Source organism: Arvicanthis niloticus, chromosome 23 (assembly GCF_011762505.2).
Source record: "Arvicanthis niloticus isolate mArvNil1 chromosome 23, mArvNil1.pat.X, whole genome shotgun sequence".
Taxonomy (NCBI): Eukaryota; Metazoa; Chordata; class Mammalia; order Rodentia; family Muridae; genus Arvicanthis; species Arvicanthis niloticus.
Genome location: NC_133430.1, coordinates 2,632,036 through 2,644,039, shown reverse-complemented (window position 1 = coordinate 2,644,039; position 12,004 = coordinate 2,632,036). Strand labels below are relative to the sequence as shown.

At 49.4% G+C, this 12,004-nt stretch overlaps 1 protein-coding gene across 1 annotated transcript in view; it reads left to right on the top strand.

Moving 5' to 3' along the window:
• The window catches only part of Ptprn2 (protein tyrosine phosphatase receptor type N2), a 747,342-nt gene that overhangs the window by 619,629 nt on the left and 115,709 nt on the right, over window positions 1-12,004 (top strand). The window contains exon 13 of the mRNA XM_076920936.1: window positions 9,658-9,870. Within this exon, the coding sequence (XP_076777051.1) occupies window positions 9,658-9,870 (213 nt within the window). The remainder of the gene's footprint in view (window positions 1-9,657; window positions 9,871-12,004) is intronic.

The window sequence follows — 12,004 nt, the reverse complement described above, 5'->3', positions numbered from 1 at the left end:
ACCATGCATCAACCAATTTTAAGGCGCGCGGGGGGGGGGGGGGGGGAGGACTGCAGGGCCTATCCTCTGGCAAAGGGGCATTCCATAGCCCAAGAGACTGTTGGGAAAAGCCCAGTTTATTCTCTTTGCCACCCCTCAAACTCATCTTTCCCATGAAGTCACCAGCTGCCTCTTGCAAACTACTCAGGCCTGGATTGGTGCAGGTTGTGCCACCATCGCAGGTCTCTAGGATCTCTCCTTCAGCCTCTGTAAATTAAAACTAAACAAAAGAGTTTAAACCGGCGACCAGAGGCAGTTGTCCTTAGGAAGCAACACTTGGTAGCATTGAGCCCTCTTTTGGGAAGCCTGGTCCTCTCCCGGGCTGTGGAGCTCCAGCCTCTTGCATTAGGCAGGTCTGGGGCTTCGCCCAGGTGATGAAAAGCCAAGGCGTTGCCAGCCTTTCCTGGCCTGGCCTGCAGTGAGGGCTGCGGAGTTTGTTCCAGGGTCCAGGAGTTGGCTCTGAGGCCTCCCGGTGTGCAGCGGCAGGGTCGACCGTGCAAGCCTTCATCTCCAGCTGTCCCAAGTGTCAGGAACAATGGGAAGGCGGCAGGAGAAGGGATGGGGGGGGGGGGTGCGTCGGGGTTTCCTGAAAAAGAGCCCTCAGCAGACTGTCATCTGCGTATGACAGAATCTGCTCCCCCACACTTTCCTTTCTTCCCCTTGTTCCTGCAGCTGTGGGCCCTGAAGAGCGTATTGTACGCACAGATGTTGGGTTTCGCTCTTAGGCTCCTGGCCGCTCTGTGGGGGCGCAGCGCACCAGGGTGTCCAACCTGTGACCAGGGCCTGGGGCAAACAAGGGTTGGGGAGGAAGATTGATGGGAAGGAAGAGTCTGGGAAGCCTCACGCGGAGAGTCAGAACCCAGAGGAGGGCTCTAGAGACCTCTTGGCTAGCATGGACCCCCTCGAGTCCCGCCTCAGGTCTACGCTCAGGTCAAATAATTGGATAGGCTCCAGCGACTGGAAGGGTAGTCCTGTACCCTCCACTCAGGCCCCCGGGGGGGGGGCGGTCGTCTAGGGTGAGGACAAGAGCTTAAAGATGAAGAAAGAAATGCTTTTCACTGCTGTCCAACATATTGGGCTAGCAGCCCCGCAATTGGCCTGGACGAATGGTGGCAAAGTCTCATTAGCACCTGCTTTCAACAGACTACTCCCTGTGAGCATCTGGGTCTTAGAAACTGGGGTTCCTGAACAGTGTACGTGTATGTGTGTGGAGGGGGGCAGTCCCTTAAGTAATTAGCATGCTTCTGTTTGGAAAGGAGAGAAAGGCCTTGGTTTACCGTAATTCTTTTTCTCTTGGAGAGTTTCTACGAAACACTTCCTCCGCCATAAGCAAAGGTCATAGTAGGGCCATGAGGGGCGACTTTTCTAGCTGAGTCCTCATTCCCTCACCCTAGCGCTACTCTGAACTTGGCCAGAATGAAGTGCAACTCGCGAATGAAAGAAAAGACTGAAAGAAAGAACCGGTGAAGGCCCTGGCTCCGGCGCCGTACCAATGACTGACAAAGCTTATGCCCATTCATAGTCTTGGGCGGATGAGGGTGTATGGAGAGCCGCGGCCCCTTAGCCAATTGCTGTCAGCAACATGTGGGGGGGTGGGGGGGGAGACACGACATCGCTATAGCAACCGGTGGCTGGGCCGCGAGCCGCGCCGCCGCCGCCGGCCGGGTGCGCGCGGGGCCGGATATAAGGCGGGGCGCGGCGCCCGCGCCGGTTGGAGCTGCGCGCGCGGCCGGCCACCTTGCGGGGACCGTCCCGAGCCCGGCCCTGCACCCGCCCACGCAGCGTCGGGACCCGGTGCGCCTAGCCAGGGGGCCGGGTTGGGGCGGAGCACGCCGGGCCGCGCCGAGAGGCCTCGCAGAACTGGCTGCACCCTCCGGCTCCGAGCAAGAACTACCGCGCCGCCGCCGCTGGGACGCGCGGCACCTTTGTTTCCACCCGCCTCCTGAGAAGTTTGTGGTCAGAAGCAGGATGGCCCCGCTCGGCAGTGGCTCCAATGCAGGGAAGCGGTTGGTTGCGATGATGGCGCTGTCGCCAGCGGCCGCTGCGCCCCGAAGCTGCTTAGCCGGGCGCACACCCCCACCTCCTGCTTTCTTGGGCACCCAGCGTCCTTCCCGCTGCAGGTAACCCGGGATGGCCAGCCCCGTCGTGGCACTGAGAAGGGTGGTTGGGTGAACCCTAGCAAAGGAGACAAGAGTGGGGTGGGGCAGAAGGGATCAAGAGTGTTAGTGTATCACCAAGCTTGGTGCTGGCAGGGCGCAGAACAGAACCTTCCAAGGGTTGAGGGTGTGCTTGAGGGCCCCAGATATAGGACCTGGGCGTCTTGCCCAGTTCAGGGGGTAACTCTTGGCACAGGACACATGTCAAAGGTTCCGCCAACAGGAAAGACCCACCTTTGGAATTATCTCCAGGTGGGTCTGAGGCGGAGTGCCCAAGATGGTAGTTCTTTCTGAGCGCACAGATTAGAAGGGAGAGACAGATGTCCTGGACTAGCGTCTCGAGGAGACTTCCCCAGAGGAGAATGGGATGGTGATCTGTAGGATTTCTCTCGAGCACTCCTCTCTGCTTGTCATAAGACTGGGCCTCTGGGAAATCCAGAACTTGTAGAAAACGGCCTCGAGGATGAGAGGAGATGGAGATGTACGGAATGATGAGGAAAGAGAGGATGGACGAAGGACAGGATGAGCAGCTAGCTAGCATAAAGTGGACCGGTCTGGGGACGTTTTCCTCTGGCAGCATTTTGGAGATCTCTTTACTCTCTTTTATCTGGGATACCGGGGTGTGCTTCTGTGCCATTCGAGCGTCCCAGCTGGCGGCGAGTTAAGAGGACCAAGTGGGCCCGGGGCGGAGCGTTCAGAGAAGCAGGTGGGGGGCGGCCCAGGAGAGAGCGGAGTCCTCTGAACCCCCAATCCCAGCCTCTCCTAGGATCACCTTTGAGCTTCTATCTTCCTTTCTCCCAAAGGAAACCCGAATTTTCTCTCACCCCCTATCTGTCTGAGACACCCTCCCCACCCCCCCCCCCACCCCCGCCAGGTGGGGCGGTCGCGTACTCTCCAGGAAAACTTCTGACTCAGAGCTGTTTGAACAAGAGTTTATTTATTTCATTTCTGACTAATTGTTTGGTTCCTAAAATCCGCCTGATTTGCAGTTAAAGAAGCTGTGCCCCCAGATATCTGGGTAGCCCCCCAAATCAGCAGCGTTGACTTTTAAAGCCGAAATCCCTTTGCGTCTTCTTTGCACCGCAACGCTCCAAGGCTGGACTGCTTTAAAGAAGAGGGGTCAGTATCAGGATTGCTAGGGCCGTATACCTGGCAAAACTAGGTGTGTGCTGCAGTCCACCTGTCGAGCCTCGCCGCGCCTCTGCCCGCCTGGGTCCTATCCCACTCAGTTTCTGTCCAGTTCTTTAGTTATCCATCGAAGTCAGCAGACCTCGGGTTTTCCTAGGTACCAGGCACCGCGCGTTCCTGCTGGAAACCGAGAGTTTTACTGATCTGGTGTCTTACTGATCTGGCTTAGTGGTCCAAATGGTTTTCACCAAGCCAGGATCGACAGATTTTAGGGATCAAGCAAATATGAAGAAGCGGAGAAACGAGGAGGAAGTGCCCACCCACTCCCAAGCCTAGACGCCGGACTCCCAGAGAACACCGTGGCCTGGCTGGGGAGTGCTGGTCGGCCACGGTAGTGCTGCGATGCTTTTGGTATTTTGGGGGTGGGTACGGGCGTTGTTGGGGACATTAACGGCTCCGGGCGGCGCGCTTTGTGGCCGGGAGGCTGGGCTAAGGCATTGTCCCAGCTAGGACCCTCTCGGGGTTGTGAATACCGGAGGCTCCCAGGAACCCTCGACCTTTTGTGTCCTGCGCCAAGGTCTGATCTCCAGGACCTCTACAGAGATCTTGGGAATTAGTGAGGGGGAAGGGACGAGAAAACAGGGGTGAGAAAGCCTAGGCCCGTGAGGGTCAGCCTCCCAGTGTGGGGGAGGGGACTGGTGACTGCCGCCATCCAGCTTCCTAGACCCGCGCTTGACTCTTTCCACAATCCGGTCCTGACCAGCTGGGCAAAGCCAAGGCCTTCCTGGCCTGAGAGCGGGTGAAGCTAAAAAAAAAAAATGATATTTCAGTCTTGAAGGGATTTAATTCTTAGGGTTGGGTCTAGCGCAGCACTGGACTGGGCAGTACAGTCAAATATGCCATTCCAATAGCAGGACATCACCCTAGAAAAGTCCTGACCGCTCCAGGCTTCAGGCATCAAACAGGCCGAAACGCTGGCCTGCAAGTGCGCTGAGGGTGCCCGCCACCGAGTTTTGAGTTCTGATGTAAAGAAAACGCAGACAGTGAATCGGAAAAATGCAAGGGGGCAGGTTTCCTTTTTGGACAGATCCATTTGGCCGGTTCTCCAGAAGCCTAGCTGACTCTTCTACCCTGGACGATTTGTGGTTAACAAGCAACGTTAAAGATTGAGTTCACAGAACTCTCTCCTTTTCGACATCAATGTCATGAATTTTCCCTTCTCTTAAAACAGAGCGTTTTTCTAGAACAACTATTTTAGTAGTGCTTCAAGATAGCAAATAAGTTATCTTTTGTACATTCACTTATGTGTATGCCTGAAATTTTCCAACAGCCTATTTAAAAAAAAAAACAGCACATACTTTATTTTCATTAAAGTTTATGTTTAAAAATAATTATTTCTTGGGAGATTCTTCTGCCCATATAAGCTTTTTCTTTTTTCTTTCTTTTTCTTTTTCTTTTTTGGTGGCTATTTGAATGGCAGATTTGCAAGTACAATTTCATCTGTACAGGGGGAACAATAGCTTTCAGCCGCACAAAGGCCTTCTCCCACCCTGAATTCAGACCGCAATGCCTCTTGCTCTGATAATAGCTTCTGAAAAGATTTTGTAATGCAGAGAATTAATACATGATTATTTCCGCCTGACTTCTCTCATTTATTAGAATTCTGTGGCAAATTCCAAATTAAAAATAGTTCAGTTAACAGCTTTAAAAAAATACTCTTAAAATATTTCAAGACACCCTTCTCCCCCTCCCATTTTTAAGTTTGGTCGCTTGTCCAGGCTTGAAAAAAAAATGTTTTGCTCGAAACTGTGATCAGTTTTAAAGTGATAGTAACTATATTTAATAAATATATCTTAGTAAATTTAAAAGGAAATTTCCAAATAATTCTCTAAGATGCTCATATAGCCAAAGACAAACTTGTTACAGTAACTCATAAATAGTCTCTGAGACTAATTTCTGTTTCACAGGAGGAATGGTTTTGCAGTCATAATACTATGGCTCCCCAAAAGAAATGGAGGGGACATGTCCCTCATCTTATCGTTAAGTAAAGACTTTTCCAAACCAAAGTGTGTGTGGTGGGTTGCTAAAATAGGCTGAAGCTAGGTTGCAAATCAAATTCCATAGAAATAGTACAATGAGCATGTCAACAAGAGAAATTTAGTATCCACGAAGCTGAATGCTTATGCTTGTAACTTTGTGTGTATGTGTGTGTGCAGACACAGCTTCTAAACTGCAAGTCAGAGATATCTGCCTCTTGTGAATTGGTTATGTTACATTTTATCTTGGCAGCATGCCTACAAATGTTCACCATAAAGTTTTGTATTGATGTGGCTTAGTTCTCACAACTGACTCTAGGCGTAGAATCCCACACCCCCTCAGCTTATCACACAACTTTTTAAAAAAAGTTATAATGGTGTCTGTCAAGGATGGCTCAGCAGACACATCACTGAAAGCCCCATGTGTCTCACAGGCAGAGGTGGGAATGCTGAACTCAACCAGGATATGGTCTAAGAGCTGCTCCACAAATCCCACACTGACCTTGCCTCACAGCTTCTGCAAAACCGCATATTCTAAATTTTAGGCGCTGCAGGTGGAGATGATAACAAAACACACTCAAGGTTACAGTTCACCGGAGCTGCCTCTGAGCTGGCTCGACGTGGACCTGCTTATTCTTGATTACTTTTAAAGTCTGTCTTACTCCTATTATTTTTTTTTAAGTCTGCTCAGAACTTGATAGTGCAGTGCTGGTGAGTGTGCCTCCCGCTTCCTGGATGCACAGCCCCTCCCCCTCCCACCCCACCCCCTACCACCTCCTGACAACCTCCTTCTGAGAATCCAATCCGCTGCCCTCCTCAACCAGCCGGCTGCTGTTCCAAACTTTCAGAAAGAGCTTCCACTGTGCAGAAGGTGTTCTGCGTTTAAAAGACATCTGACTGTAAATGTCAAAGTTATAAATATTTAAGCATCATTTTTTTTCTTTCAATTTCAAGTCAAGACTGATAAGATGTCTGTGACTAGTCTGGGTTGTCTTCTGGGAGGCCCAAGAAAGCCGCCTGTGGTCCACACCATACGGCTCATCCTTGGGAAGTCACCATTCTGAGAGGGACTGGGGCACACTCCAGCTGCACCTGAGTTAGCCCAGGTGCAAACTCACTTTTAAGCTTACAGCAGACTCACTTCTCCCACTGAAGCTCCTGGTTAACAAGCATTTTTAAATTTGCTTTTTTTTTTTTTTTTTTTTTTTTTTTTTTTTTTTTTTTTAGCTCCACAAGAAGAAATGAGACGTAAAGTTATGTTAACTCAGTCACTGTACCTAGAAGAGGATGATCAACAGACATTAAAACAAGAATTTCTAGAGATTTTATCTCCCACCCCCCAGGATTCTTACAGCCCCACCCACTGCTAGCAGTTCTCTCACCGCACCCCCACCCATTTCAACCCTGCCATTTCAGGGCAGGGCATTTTAGCGCTACTGTCAGGCAGAGAACCCCTAAGTGATAATTTTCAGGTTTGAGAAGCCATCAGTCAGTTGAAATTCAGACCTTAATATTAAATATATATTGACTCGTAGGGGGTCCCTTGGTCCAGCATCTACCTTACCCTCTTCTGTCAGACGTCACTCCATTCAACCTCCACTCTGCCAACCTTCCTGGGAGCCCTCCCACCCAGGCCCATAGCTTCAGATCTGCGTGCCTCCATGACTCCTACCCCACAGGCCAGTGGCAAGAGGGATTCTGGGGCACTGATCCTGGGAATCAGCCACTCCTCAGGACCAGGCAGGGGTCAGAGATGGGTGGAGCCTAGGGGAATCTGCTGTGACTTTTGAGAAGTTGGCCCTGCCCTCTTCAGTTCTCCCACGGGAGTCCAGTGAGAATGAAGTCTTTGCTCTTGCCAGGACAATTTGGTTCGGTCCCTGAGTAAACCCCAGCACCCAACTGGTTTAAAGTAAAACCTAAAAAAAGACGAAGCTGGGACACCCCCTCCTCTTCTTCAGTGCAGTCCTGGGCTTTTCACTGGGTCTGGTTGCCCCACAGGCTGCCCCGCAGGTTGCCTAAAAGGCTGGGGCGAAGTTCATTTGTAGGAACATCACCTACCTCTTCCTGTGGCCCCAGAGTACCCAGTGTCTGTCACCTGGCAGTGTTGTCAATCTGGCAGAGTTCCTACTCCGGGCCATTGGTCTTTTGATGCTCCTAGCCCTGTGGTTCTTTCAGCTCCGTGGAACCGCGAGTCCAGTGCAGAGTGTACTGATGGGCTGTCACATACCGTGGCCCAGCATGGCTGGTAACTTATAGCTATCTGAGAACCTGAAGCCGAGGAGTTTCACACCCGAAGCTAGGTTAGGGAGGTCTTATTTCCAGCGCACCAAGTGGCGCGCGGGTTCACCCAAAACCTAGGCTGGGCCTTGCCTCAGGGATCCTCAGGCAGGCTCAACGGCTGGGTAAGGTGCTCTTGGCACTGACATCACACCACTGCCTTTGTTGTGGTCTGCTGAAAAGAGACTAGACAGGCAAGGGCGGCGGGAACGCAGCCATTGATCCGGCAGAATGTAGCTAGCTCCCGCCCTGGCATAACTAGGACCATACTGAACCCGGGGAGTGAACCTCTCCATTTTGCGAATGGTGCGGAGGCGCACTGGCCAGGAGCTTAAGGGAAAGGATTTGTTCTTGTGCAAACTGCAGCCAGTCATGTGAGGACAGCCATGTGGGCCAGAGACCCTGGCCGAAAGGGTTATTTGTGTGGTTTGGGATCCTGCCGGTGCTGGAGCAAAGAAGTGTAGCTTGGAAATTGGGATGGGGACTCCGCTGATTTAAGGGGAGGGGCGGGAGACTCTGGAGTGACTTCTTTCTAGAAGCTCTTGTGTGGGGTGGGAGGGAGTGAGAAGTCGGGGGGAGGGGACCCGGGAGGAAACCAGGAGGAAGAAGGGAAGGGTTCCACAGCTTTTTCCATGTGCAGGGCCCTCTGTGCTCCTGGCCCATAGCAGCCACTCAGTCCTGGGCAAGGTGTCCACGTGTCTGCTCGGGTTCTCCTGCTCCCCGCCCAAAGATCCCCTTTGCCGGGCCTTGGAGCCCCCTCCCTTCCTCTCTTCCATCCATTACTGAAGCCCAGGAACCTCCTGGGTCCAGAGCCAAACAGAACCTAGCCGCGCATCCAGGCAGGAAATCCCGGCGTCTTTTCTCATTTAACCCGCGTTTCCATTAACTCGGTCCCCGCGCCCGCTAATCCGCGCACCGAAGGCAAAAGCAGGCTAATTAATGACCAGCTTTTCCAGTCAAGACTAGCGATAATTGCTTTGGTGGCCTTTATGATTACAAGATAAAAATGGGCCCGGCCTGACATAAGAGACACTGTGTACACTCAGAGACTGGAGGAAACGAAGAGTTGGGAGGCTGAAAGCGGAGCAGAAAATTACTAATAGAAGAGAGATAATGAATAGGCCGGCCAGGCATTCATGGGGAAAAATCCATTTTGTTACCACGCGAAATTAGGTGGCGGAAAGGAGTTTGCTAATTGTTCTCCTCTTGTAGCAACCAGGACGGAGGCAGGGGCGTGCTCTTCCATTCATTTACCGAGTAATTGTAGGGGTTGCTGGCCGGGAGTCGTGGGCGATTTGCCTGCGGCCCTTCCATTTTCCTGTGGCGTGTTTAATTGTTGCTAATACACCTCCTAATGAAGCTAATGAGGGGGGCGCTGTCTGGCTATCTGCCCTGGATTTGAGTGACGGAAAGGATTTCTCACCTACTCCCCCAAGATGAGAAGTGAACTTCCCAATTGCCTGTTCTTCAAGACCTTGTCCCCTTTGAAGGAACAATACTCAGGTACCGGTAGTTGGGAGTCTGTGCCTATAGAGGGTGACTAGAGCTGGTTGCATTAGCCCACAGAATGTCTCCTAGAGCAAGAAGCCGTGTCCCAGAGCTATGATGACTCTGGCCAGTGCATTCTATTGGGACTGAGGACTATTTAGTTCTGTTAACATTTTACCCTTCTCCTGCCAAAACATGTGCTGGGTTACATGCTCTGGACAAAATCTGTGTCTGATTAGGAAGGATGTACACTTTGCTTTACTTAAGACAGGAAATTAGGTACCAAATACTTTTACATTATTAAGTTTGAAAAGCAGTCACCATTGGGGTTGCTCTTGCCTTCTGCTTAATAGAAATCCAGTCTGGAGGTGGTGTGGTGTTGGAATTTTCTTCTCTGTGTGGCCCTGCACAACCCTCTCCCCGTGTGCTGAGGCTACACTGAGCCTGGAGTTGTGCATGAAGGGGAAGGGTTGCTGGAGTCAAGGTTCCTCGAGTGGTAACCTGTTCTCCTCCCCCTCCTTCTCCTCCTGCAGAAAGGAAAGCTCAAGCTCCTGCCCCATCAGGAAGAGCAAGAGGACTCTACCAAGTTCATTGTGCTCACCTTCCTCTCCATCGCCTGCATCCTGGGGGTTCTCCTGGCTTCCAGCCTTGCCTATTGCCTCCGACACAACTCGCAGTACAAGCTGAAGGACAAATTGTCTGGACTAGGAGCTGGTCCCAGTGCAGATGCCACCGAAGCCTACCAGGTAAAAATAAACTTTTCCAAGTTTTCTGGCTTGGATTTGCCAAACTTGATTTTGGGAGTGTGGGGAGGGGGCAGTCTGTTTCCTCCCTCCCTCAGGATCTACACTCCTTCAGGAAGTCACAGTACTGGGTTCTTTTATGATGACAATTTGAGACTTCTCATTAGCGTTCGTGTAAATACCTTGCAACCACAATTTTATGGCTCTGTATTAATCTTAACACCGTTCTTGGATAGTCTTACGTTGTTAGCCGCCTTGGGAAGTGGGTTGCTAATTAGAAATGAGGGGAAAGTACAATACATGAATTATGCATTATCTGTTATCTTAATCTGGCCACTATTAATGAAACTCGCCACAGTTGCAAGATGGGTTGGTTGTGTAGATGTTTGAAGATGGCTCTTAAATCATCAGCTTCCTGGGGTCTTATAGGACGGGATCTTTTGACCTGATCTGTTGCCACCCTCTGCTGTTATTTGGATAAAGTGAAACCTAATGCTGATTAATGGAACACGGAGTGCGTGTGTTAGCGGAACACGGAGTGCGTGTATCTTTATGAGTCAGCAGTGGTAACTGTGTGCTGTATGTTCTAGAAACACAGACAGGCACCCAACATGCCTGGAAGTAGAACAGAACCCTGGAGAAGTATGAACAACAGAGTCAAAACACAAGAGGCATAATCAACACCCCATAGTTTTGGGGAGTTTGGTAGTATTTGTTTCATAATGAATGATTTTCTATAATGAAACTGTGACTCCACTCAGCAGCAATGCAAGACCAGAATATACAGAATAAAAGTTAGGGAGTGCATTTTTTAATATAAAATATTACTTAACTCTAAATGTATTAATCTATTTAGGGTTATAAAATTCTTCACTTGATTGCCATGTTTAAAATTTTAATCAATACGCAGTTTAAGGTTTTCTCCAATTTATTGAATCTTTTGTCTTTTCTAACCACATGTCTATGCTGTAGAGCGTCTTGTCAGTAATTCACATCACACAGTATATAAAGCAAATACTGTCTGTTCTGTTGTCAAAGTTACTTCAGTGAGCTCTCTGGCTCTCTCAGGAAATACAGTGACTGGCCAGTCACCCTCAGCTAGTCTGAGCTGGCTGCCCCTTGCTCTGTGGCTGTTCTGAATCTGCCACATATAGCTAGTTGAGAAGAATTTATAAAGCCCCTTTGCTTAAAAGAGATGAGGAGACAGCTTTTGGTCCCATTTCAAAATTCTTATCATCACCAACGAATGGAGAAAACCTCTGGTTTTCTGAAGGAGGGTCACAAGCCTGGTCAGGATGATCTTTTTCTTATAAAGAAATGGCAACTTCAAATGCATTGAAGATGGTATTTCAGGCACATGGCACATAGCTTTGCTTCAAAGCCAAAGGGGGAAAAAAAAATTCACGTTTGAAGAAGCAGCCTGGAAAAAAAATGTCACATAAACTAGTAAGAATTTACCCAGAAATTCTATTGAAAGCAAGACCATCAATACAGGATGCCAGGTCTTCAGGGCCAAGCAAGTGTCAGAACATAAATAAATAATCACACTCCACACTCTTCAGTTCTGTGTGTGAGAGACAGAGATCATAAAGACGGAGGTTTCCAGAAAGCATGGCATCCTTTGATATACTTTGAAATTCAAATATAAAATATTGATAGAATGAAAGATTGGACTCCCATGCAGAAATGACTAATTTCTATAAGATTGTGGGTAGAAAAATGCATACTTATGACTGAGTTTGTGATAATTAACAACAAAAGGGAAAAAAAACTCTTCCTGGTGACAGCTCTAATTAATAGTATCTGTGATTAAAATCATGTCCTTGCAGCAACAAAACTGTTTGAATTTCTTAGAGTGACCTTTTTGTGTTCCTCCTGGGGGCATGGTGGTTAAGTTGATATTGATTTTATAATGAGCTCTGGTTTGTTTAATAAGAATCTGTAATCCCGACAATAAATGAAATGTGTGCTTTTCTTCAATCCAGATTAATAAAGAAGAAAAGGCAGAGGAAACTTTTTTTTCCTTCAAAAACAGGATCTAGAAAAAAAGTTGGAAGTGAAATGATTGGGAACATTTTCTGTTGGGCTTATTTCTGAAATCATTGGCCAGTGTCATTCTAGCAAGTTACCCTGATAA